At 39.0% G+C, this 9,793-nt stretch overlaps 1 protein-coding gene across 23 annotated transcripts in view; it reads right to left on the reverse strand.

Annotated features, from left to right (window-relative positions):
• Window positions 1–3,725: 3,725 nt before the first annotated feature.
• The window catches only part of rims2a (regulating synaptic membrane exocytosis 2a), a 206,111-nt gene continuing 200,043 nt past the window's right edge, over window positions 3,726–9,793 (reverse strand). For all 23 annotated transcript variants that reach the window (XM_036216125.1, XM_036216124.1, XM_036216117.1 and 20 more), the window contains 5 exons: window positions 8,346–8,487; window positions 8,128–8,240; window positions 7,912–8,013; window positions 6,317–6,456; window positions 3,726–6,231 (listed from right to left, as the gene is read on the reverse strand). In XM_036216125.1, the coding sequence (XP_036072018.1) occupies window positions 6,028–6,231; window positions 6,317–6,456; window positions 7,912–8,013; window positions 8,128–8,240; window positions 8,346–8,487 (701 nt within the window). In that variant the 3' untranslated portion in view covers window positions 3,726–6,027. The remainder of the gene's footprint in view (window positions 6,232–6,316; window positions 6,457–7,911; window positions 8,014–8,127; window positions 8,241–8,345; window positions 8,488–9,793) is intronic.

Consider the following 9,793-nt stretch of genomic DNA (forward strand, 5'->3'; position numbering starts at 1 on the left):
GTTTTTGTACAACTCTCCACAATACATAAACCTGATTTCTCAACATCATCCGTATCTTCCATACATTATAATTAGATCAACACAGACATTGCTCCAAAGAAAAAAAAAATAGCTACTGGCTCCTCCCACACAGCCGTGGCATCAGGCTCAGGACAACATATTTTGACAGGCGATGAGCAGCAAATTCGCCGCACAGGGAAAGAGGGGCGAGGCTATGCAAATTTTTTGCGCCAATCACGTTTGGGGGCCTGACAGGCCACGCAGGAACGCAGACTTCTCTCTCCCCGACCACTTCCTCCAGATCCTCTGGGGGGATCCCAAGTCGTTCCCGGATCAGTCGATAGATGTAGCCTCAATCCAAATTCTTCCCTTCTCCCTTCTCCTCCATTTGAAGGGGGAGTTTAAGTCTAAGTGCAAGTGTGTCCAGAAAATATATTTTTTAAATCTGACCCACCAAAAGAGGGATATAAAGTCCTGAGAAGCGTTTTTCTCCACGTGGATGCGCTCTGAACCACAGATGTTTAAATTTAAATGTAAGTAATGACTTTTTGTTGTAGCGTGACCATTTTTAAGTTATAAAACCGCTGTTGTTATGTATATTCATGCGCTGGAAGCTCAGCGCTAATGCTAGAGGACTGCAGATTGACGAAGGCTTCCGAAGTATAAGACAATTTTTTTCATGACTCTCCGTATGAAGGGCTAAATGAAGGAGAAGGTAGAAGAGAAGAATTCGGATTGGGCTGTAGTCTTTGGGTCTTCCCCAGGGACCTCCGCCCAGGTGGGACATGCCCAGAATACCTCCCCGAAGGTGGCGCCCAGGAGGAATCCGGATCAGATGTCCGAGCCACCTCAACTGGCTCAATCCAAGCTCTCTCCAGGTGACCGACCTTCTCGCCCTATCTCTTAGGGAGGGCACAATCACAGAGGAAGCTCATTTCGGACGCTTGTAGTCAGGATCTCGTTCTTTTGGTCACGACCCAGAGCTCATGACCATAGGTGAGTACCGGAACGAAGATGACCGGTAAGCTCTCTCTTCACCACAACAGGCTGGTACAGCAACCCCATAAGAGTCGATGCCGCCCCAATCTGCCTGTTGATCTCACGCTCTGATATTTCTTCAGTGGTGAACAAGACTATAAGATATTTAACTCCTCCACCTGGAGCACTCCACCCACCCAGAGAGGACAAACTACCTTTTACTTCAATCATAAAGGGGAAAAAAAAATCCGTATGCATATCGCAACCTATTGCTTTTGTGTTCACTAAAAAAAGTTATTCATGAATCTAAGAGTTTAAATGATTTATTAATACTTTGCAACACACCCATGAAAGACTGTTCCGCTCCAATAGGGAAAGCAAAAGAGAATGCTTCTTTAGACGACCAAAGCAACAGATTTTTGTCTTGTTCCGCCTTCATGCTTTCGACATTTACCAGACGTTAGGATTTTTCAGTGATAGCTAGAGAATCTGTCTTGGTGTTGCACATTCAGCCTTCTTTCTCAATTTCTTTACTCGTGACATTATTATACTTGATAGCTTTGTAATAAAAATTGGTTTTCTGGCTCAGTTCTCCCATGGTTTTCATAGATCCTTCAAGTTGGAATCAATAACACAATGTCTGCTTTGTCGTGTGGAGTTCCACAGGTCCAAATCTTATTTCTTTATTTTTATTTAAATTATTTGAAATATAAAAATGTCTCTAACATACATATTTTTTTCTAATTCTGTACTAGTCTACAGTTCTTTTATTGTTTTGTTTTTGTTTTTTGTAGCTGTATTGTTTAAATGCTTGTCATGAATCAAGGTCTGGCTCAACAATACCTTTGTCCTCTTAAATACAGATAACTGAAAATCTGATCAAAATATTAGACAGAAAAGTTTATTTCATCAAGCTGTACTTTTGTTCCTAAAGTCTAAAATAGTTTTGGCAAAAATGTAATTTAGAAATGAACAAATGCTTTAAGAGCTACTGTAGTGTTTGAGCAAAGAAGAGCTTATTTGTCAAAAGAACATTTAAAGTTTGAACTCCAGTCATTAAAGAAAACTTTACAGCAGAGGTGGACCTAGTCATTGTTTTGCAAGTCTCAAGTAAGCCTCAATCCTTGTCCTCTGAGTCAAGTCCTAAGTCCAGTCACAAGTCAAGACCAACAAGTCTCAAGTTGAGTCGCAAGTCAAGACCAACAAGTCCCAAGTCAAGTCCCAAGTCAAGACCAACAAGTCTCAAGTTGGGTCAAAAGTCAAGACCAACAAGTCTTAAGTTTAGTCACAAGTAAAGACCAACAAGTCCCAAGTTGAGTCACGAGTCAAGATCAACAAGTCCCAAGTCCAGTCGTAAGTCAAGACTACCAATATCCAGTCCAGTCACAAGTCAAGACCAACAAGTCACAAGTTAAGACCAACAAGTCTCAAGTCCAGTCATAAGTCAAGACCACCGATCTCAAGTCCAGTCACAAGTCAAGACCACCAATCTCAAGTCCAGTCACAAGTCAAGATCAACAAGTCTCAAGTTGAGTCACAACTCTAGACTAGCACGTCTTAAAGTCGAGTCACAAGTCAAGACCATCATGTCACAAGTTGAGTCACAAGTTAAGATCAACAAGTCTCAAGTCCAGTCATAAGTCAAGACCACCAAGTCTTAAGTCCCGTCATAAGTCAAGACCACCAAGTCCCAAGTCCAGTCATAAGTCAAGGCCACCAATGTCAAGTCCAGTCACAAGTTAAGACCAACAAGTCTCAAGTCCAGTCACAAGTCAAGATCAACAAGTCTCAAGTTGAGTCATAACTCTAGACTAGCACGTCTTAAAGTCGAGTCACAAGTCAAGACCAACATGTCACAAGTTGAGTCACAAGTTAAGATCAACAAGTCTCAAGTCCAGTCATAAGTCAAGACCACCAAGTCTTAAGTCCCGTCATAAGTCAAGGCCACCAATGTCAAGTCCAGTCACAAGTTAAGACCAACAAGTCTCAGGTCAAGTCATAAGTTAAGACCAACAAGTCTCAAGTCGAGTCAAGTCAAAACCAACAAGTCCAAAGTTGAGTCAATAGTCCTACTATTAATGTTTCAAGTACTTTCAAGTCATTTCAAAAACAGAGTTATATTAATTCCACAGACCATGTCTGCTTTTAGGAACTGTATTTGGAAGCATTTTAGGTAAATTCAGTTTGTGGGTGATGAGGCACCGACTCTTTCAGAGTCAGATTTTCAAACCAATTTAATGATCAACTACAGATTCTTTTAACTGCAGCTAGCGGTCAGCCGCTAAGCTAACGTCAGCTTTCACACAGAACTTACTTGATTTTGCTGCTTCAAGACTCAGATAAAGTTGGTTGTTGTTGAGACTCTGTCAGTAATCTTTTTATCTGCATGTTCTGCAAACTGCAAACCATTTTTTATTGACAACCTCTTAACTGTAAAAACACTGGCAAACAGGAACTTGCTTTTTTAGCAAGTCTTTCCAAGCCAGAGGTCTGAAGTCCTAGTCAAGTCACAAGTTCTAGATATTAAAGTCAGAGTCGTCACATGTCAGAGCTTTGAAAGTCCAAGTTGAGTCTAAAGTTGTCAAATTCATGACTCAAGTCTGACTCGAGTCCAAGTCATGTGACTCGAGTCCCCACCTCTGCTAATAGTCTCTGAAAAGGAAAACCTTTGTGGAGTCTGTACCTCTTTATTCTTGTATACACAACTGTTTTGTGTGTGCAGATTTGATCACAACTGGAAGCTCAGCATCAATGTAATATCAATTTTTTTATTCTTAATTTGAAAAATAACTTACATAAATCTCTGTACTCAACCATACTTAACCAAGACATAGCCTTGGCATTAACACATTGCACCAAAAAGAGAAAATGAAAAGGCATTCAAAGGGATAAATAACATATGTCTTTGTCATCAGGAGGCATTTTTCCACTTCCAGAAGAGTCTAGAAATCTGCTTCTGCTTGTTGGTTTATTCAAATTCTGACATCTATAGTTATGTACAATAGGAATTCAAATATAAACGGTCCTCTGGATGATAAAGTTTCCTTGTATTCCATATTGAAATGCATCGTTCTCGTGTGGAAATGGAATAATGCCTCGGTTCAGTTTCATTCAGACATACTGCAATTATAAGATTCATCCTTCTCAAACATGAGAAGTGTTTTTAATCACAAATAAAAAATAAACTGGTCTTGGCTTTTAAATAAAACTAACAAAAATATAGTAAATTAATTTCATTTCCGTTAAAACAAGGAAAAAGGTTTTCTGTGGCAATCTCCTGCGTCGTTTGAACGTTTATTCTGCTCATCCAGACTGCCTATAAAATTGAACCACAGCAACACACAACTCTTGCATGTTTGTTGCTGCATGATTAGGTGTACCAGTACAAATTGTTTTTGCATGTTCATCAACAATACTGAAATAAAATAAACTTGCAGTTACAACTGTGTAGCCAACATCCTTTAGGTATAGAAAATATTATTCCCTTTTTTTCCCCCCAAAACCTGAAAGAAAATATGACTTTGGGAGGGAGGGGGAGAGGGGCGGGGTGGAATGTTGTTTTCCTTTTCTTGTTTTTTTTCTTTTGAACCTCCATAAATGGCCGAGGAAGACCCACTTTGCTGCTTGGTGTAATGTGAGGGGAAAAGTAATAAAGTTGACATGCACTGTACAAGAAACTGCAAAAATTCCAAATATCTTCTTTATCAAAACATGCTGAGTTACTGTAAGGTGTGCCCAAGACATGTTGCAGAAAATACCTTTCAACATGCTTGTTAAAATAAGTCAAATTCAAAATAAAAATACATAACAAAGCAATCCTGAACTGTAAAGTGACCGAAAGTCCTCAAATCTGGGCGATATCAGGGACCGATGGATGAATACTACCATGAGAAGTACCCTGGGACGAGGAAGAAGAAGAAGAGAAACGTACAATTTGCACATGATGTTTATCGATTTAAGGTTGGAGTTTTGACAATGAAATAAATCATTTACATTTATGTCCTTTATTCTTTTCTGCCACATAAACTTCTTTTTCTGAAAAGATTCTCTTAAGTTTTTCTTATCTGCACGTCTGTAAAACACAGACTCACCGATGGTCTAAAGAAGGATAAACAATGTTTTTTTTATTTTTTTATCACAATATTGCATTCACTCCCCTTGAAAACCATGCACTAGAGAAATCTTTTCTTTAAAAATAATATAAATTCTTGAAAGTGGCTGATCTGTTTCATTTTTTCTTTTCTTTTTTGCAATATGCAGCCTCAAGAAAATATTTTTTTTTAATTTGCTAAATTTGTGCCCATGCAAAAAAACTAAAAAGAAAAAATAGTTCTTATTTTATTTTCATACATTATATTAACAAATAAAGGATTGTACATTTTCTTCTGGGGTCTGGATTGTTGCTGAATAATCTCTGGAGGGTTGACGGCTGTCACTTCAGTATTGTCCCTGATTAAGGTGATTTATCAGCGCAGGTTGATCCACACATCGAGGCAGAAGATGCCGGAGTGTTTTTGAAGGAGTGTTGAAAGCGCCCCACGCAAACGGGCGGGGCTCAACACCGCAGCGAGGTCTGTTGGCGTGGCGTGACCAAGCGTTAGAAAAACGGCCATCCCCTTTAGACACAGACAGATTGACATTCAAAGAAAAATAAATAAACAATACAAATGAAAAAAAAAAATCAAAGCGACATGTTGATTTTTTCATTCAAAAAGGGTCTTTGTGAAACCCGTTTAGTGGTTCCCAGTGTGGACCCCCATGGCTTCGAATTGGAAGAAGGCCTGGAACGGATGGATTCCTCGTGCTAAGGAGTTCATTCCAGCTTCCTCCAAGTAGCAACAACGCCTGGCATTCCCTGCCGCCATGCGCTTGCGACGCATTTTGCCACGTGCACAAAGTGCGCGCCGTTTTTGCTCAAAACACAGGATCACGTTTGCACCCCGAGAAACAGGCTCAGAAGACACAACATCAAGCATGCAGTTTAACCGGGGGTCGTGACCTGTGACTGCGACACTGGCTGCTACAACAATGCTGTCAGTCCACACGCTGCTATGACCGAGAGAAGCTGTCCAGTGAAGATTGGGAAGCTCTTCTTGTCAGTGGGGCTAGAGTTGGGTCCACCAGTGAGGAGGGAGGGAAGAGCTTGTACCAGCCAATCACCATGTTGGACAGGTCCAGCTCGTCTAACAGTATCTGAACTGCTCCCATGAAGGATTTATGGTCCATACGCCCATAGTCCCCCCATACGATCACCTGAGACCACAGAAGAAGAGAAAGTGTGTTAGAATAAGAAACTCATCTTATTTGATGCTTCTTTTCGTGTTTAACATTTTCTTACCTGCAAAACTTTCCCTCCTGGACTTTCCTCAAAGGGCAGTTGTTGCTGGTAAAGAGGATCCAAGGTTTTTCTTGCTACTTTCGTTTTCTTTTTGGCTATGCAGACCCCATTTTCCAAAAGGTAGACCTTTACATATGGTGCTAAAAATGAGCAGACAGGGGAATTAGAATTAATCTTTCCTTTCTCAATGTTCTCACAGAGGGAACACAGTCATCAAAGACCCACTCCGATGAAAATGTTTAACATATTATTTTGGAGGACGTACGTATATACAGAAAATTAAGTTTAAAACTGCATTTCTGAGACAAAAAAAGCATTGAGGAGGGCACAAGCTCCTCTCTGATGCATCCACATAGACAGATAGATCCATGATTGTCCTGGTTTGAGCTGGAATCTGGATCAAAACTGTACAGCAGAATAGCTCCAATTTTGACATTTTTGTAGCTAAAGTTAGGTTGGGAGTGTGAGGAGTTGTAAGCTAGCGGGACAGAGTGTAAACCTGTCAGGAATGGGGAAGCGGGACTGCTTAATGCCAATGGGCCTAAAACTCAGAGGTGAATTTCTGTGAACACTTTGAGAGCATTCACACTATAGTGATCCTGTTTCTCTTGATTATTGTGTGAGTATGTATCAATATGGTGATTCTCAGGCTCCTTTCCCTATTCGGTTCTATTCTATTGAAAATGAATAGAAATGTTTCAAATTTATGCAATTTTTGCAATTAAAAACATTCTGAATTTTCAGGACATTCATGCTTTTACTTTAATTTATGCAATTATTAAAATTTTACTCAATTACTGAAAATGTATGAATTTATTGAACTTTAATGCAAATTTTGACATTTTTATTCACATAATTTTTCAAATATTTTGCACTTTCTGCAAATTATGCAAGTTTGGTATCAAAACGTTCAGCATGTTATGGACATTAATGCTACTGAGGATTTTAAGGATAATTTTTAATTTAGCTAGTATTTTGGTAACATAACATTTTTGGATACTTTTTTTGGGGGGTTAATTTTTTAGTTAGGCTAATATTTTAGCAACATCTTAGCTTTTTTGGCTATTTTGGCATTAACTAAGATTTTTTTCACTAGTCTTGAGTTAAGTCAATATTTTAGTAACATGTTAGTTTTTTGGCTAATTTAGTATATACTAAGTTTTTTTGGGCCAATACTGTGTTAAGCTAATATTTTAGCATCATGCTAGCTTTTCTGGTTAATTTCGACATCTACTGAGGTTTTGGGCTAATTCTGAGTCTATACCTTTTACACATTTTAAAAAATGTTTGCAATTTTTTTTCAAGAAATTCTTCAAATTCTTTGTGCACTTTCTGCAACTTTAAGTTCTTTAGTAACTTTAGAATTATACAAATAGCTTTAGCATTTTCAGCAAATCCTAATTAGCATATTTAGTGATCACACTTTTCAAGTTAGCTATTGCTGCTCTGTGGAATTGGTATCCTTCAAAATGACATGGTTCTTTTTTTTATTTTGGCATAATCATTTAATCATAAAAGGACCACAGGGAATGCTTTTACAAAAGATAAAAAAATAATCGGAGTGGGGCTTTAAAGGTCTTCCTGAGCTGACATACCTGGCAGTGCCTTGGAACCTGGTTTTCCCACAAGACTACGCGCTCTAATGATCTCCACCTCCAGGGCTCCTTTCTTCTCTACCATACCAATCTGGATGTCTCCTGGAAATTAATAAATAATATATTTAAAAAAACATGCCAATGCTTTAAATGAAAGGTAACCCTTGTAACACATACATTCATTTAGTAAAACTCTTGAAATAGTGAATTTCGTACCCATAGGTGGAGTAGCTAGTGTCTGGCGTCCAACCAGCTGGGCGGGGCCAAGGCCGTCCAGGAAGTCACTGAACTGAGCGTCAGAGGACAGCCTCACGCCTGGGAAGATGAGGCTGAAGCAGAAAAAGGGTTTGGTTACTGAGGTCCAGGTTGCAGCTCAGTGGCATCAATTCTTCAAGCTTTGGCATCGGTTTTAAATCCAGATCTCGTCTCCTTACTTTCCCTCTGAGCTGTAACTGTTCATGCTTCCATCGGTGGACTCCCGGCTGGCCTGCCGAGTCATCCTGCTCCTCATCTCCACCGCCAGCCCCGTCTCTGTGCTCCTCTGGATGGTGCTGCGCAGCTTCTTACCTCCCGCTTCTGCAGAAAGTCAAACATGAAAAATGAGACGGGAGCGAACATACGGAGTGAAAGCTATGACATCAGGACAGGAATCTAATATAAAAACGGGCTAGAAGTTAGAAAATCTTTCCCTTCAACAGAGTCTAAAATGCACTGCCAAACACTGGCTCCGACCTGTAACCACCAGGGACAATGTGGGCTTCACTGTCTTGCTCAAGGACACTTCCACACATGGGCTAGTAAGGCGAGAACCTGCCATCCTCTGGCCGCTCTACCTCTGCACCACACTTGATATTTTGTGTGGCCCACACAAAATACGAGTATCAAGCGTGTAGGACCTGCATCTTCCTGTAAGGGCAGCTGTGACTACGGCTCATACCCGTCAAACTGTGATTACTTCTTGTTTGGAGTCCTTGCAGTGTGATGAATGGAACGAGATTTTACTGATCACTTCTCCTAAAAGTGCAGCATGCTTTCATAGTTTTATACAATGCATTTTCTTTAGAACTCCTTCATTTAAATCCCTTTAAATCACAAGTGTCAAAGTAAAGGCCCGAGGGCCGAATCCGGCCCTTTGAGTAAATATATCAGGCAATCCAGATCATTTTATTTTAGTGTTATAAATGGTCCGATGTTATCTTGTGCTTATTTTTAACTTGTATAATTTTGACAAAAAATATTTTTATGGAGAGTAAAGTTTTAAGTTGATTTATTCTGGAATAATATTCCTGCATTTTTATTATTCAAAATTGTATAAAAAAATATAGTTTTTAAGTTTTTAAAATTAGTATTCTGCTAGATTTTTTGACTATTTTGGCATTTACTAAGATTTTTTAGGCCGTTTTGGAGTTTAGCTAATATTTCAGCTACATGCTAGCTGTTTTGGCTAATTTTGGCTTTTTAAAAGTTTTTTATGTTGTTTTGGAGTAAGACAAATTTTTACATACTAGCTGTTTTATCAAATTTATTTTCAGTTTTTTTGGTAATTTTGGAGTTTAGTTAATTTTTCAGCTACATACTAGCTGTTTAGACTAATTTAGGCTTTTTTGAGTTTTACGTTTTTTTAGGCTAATTTGCCATTTTGCTAATATTCTAGCTGGCTATTAGCTTCAGCATCTTCAGCTATCAGTACCAGCATCTTCAGTGGCCAAATTCAGCTTACAGCATTCACACTAACATTATCACAGGTAATGCTATATATCTAGTTCATATTTATGTTAAAAAGTTATAGTTTTAAAGTTTAGAAATGTAGTTTTTGTGTGTTAAATAAATCTTTATCCTTTCAGGCCAGCGACCTAAGATCTGTTTTGGATTTTGGACTCCT

This window comes from Oryzias melastigma, linkage group LG16 (assembly GCF_002922805.2).
Source record: "Oryzias melastigma strain HK-1 linkage group LG16, ASM292280v2, whole genome shotgun sequence".
NCBI classification, from domain to species: domain Eukaryota; kingdom Metazoa; phylum Chordata; class Actinopteri; order Beloniformes; family Adrianichthyidae; genus Oryzias; species Oryzias melastigma.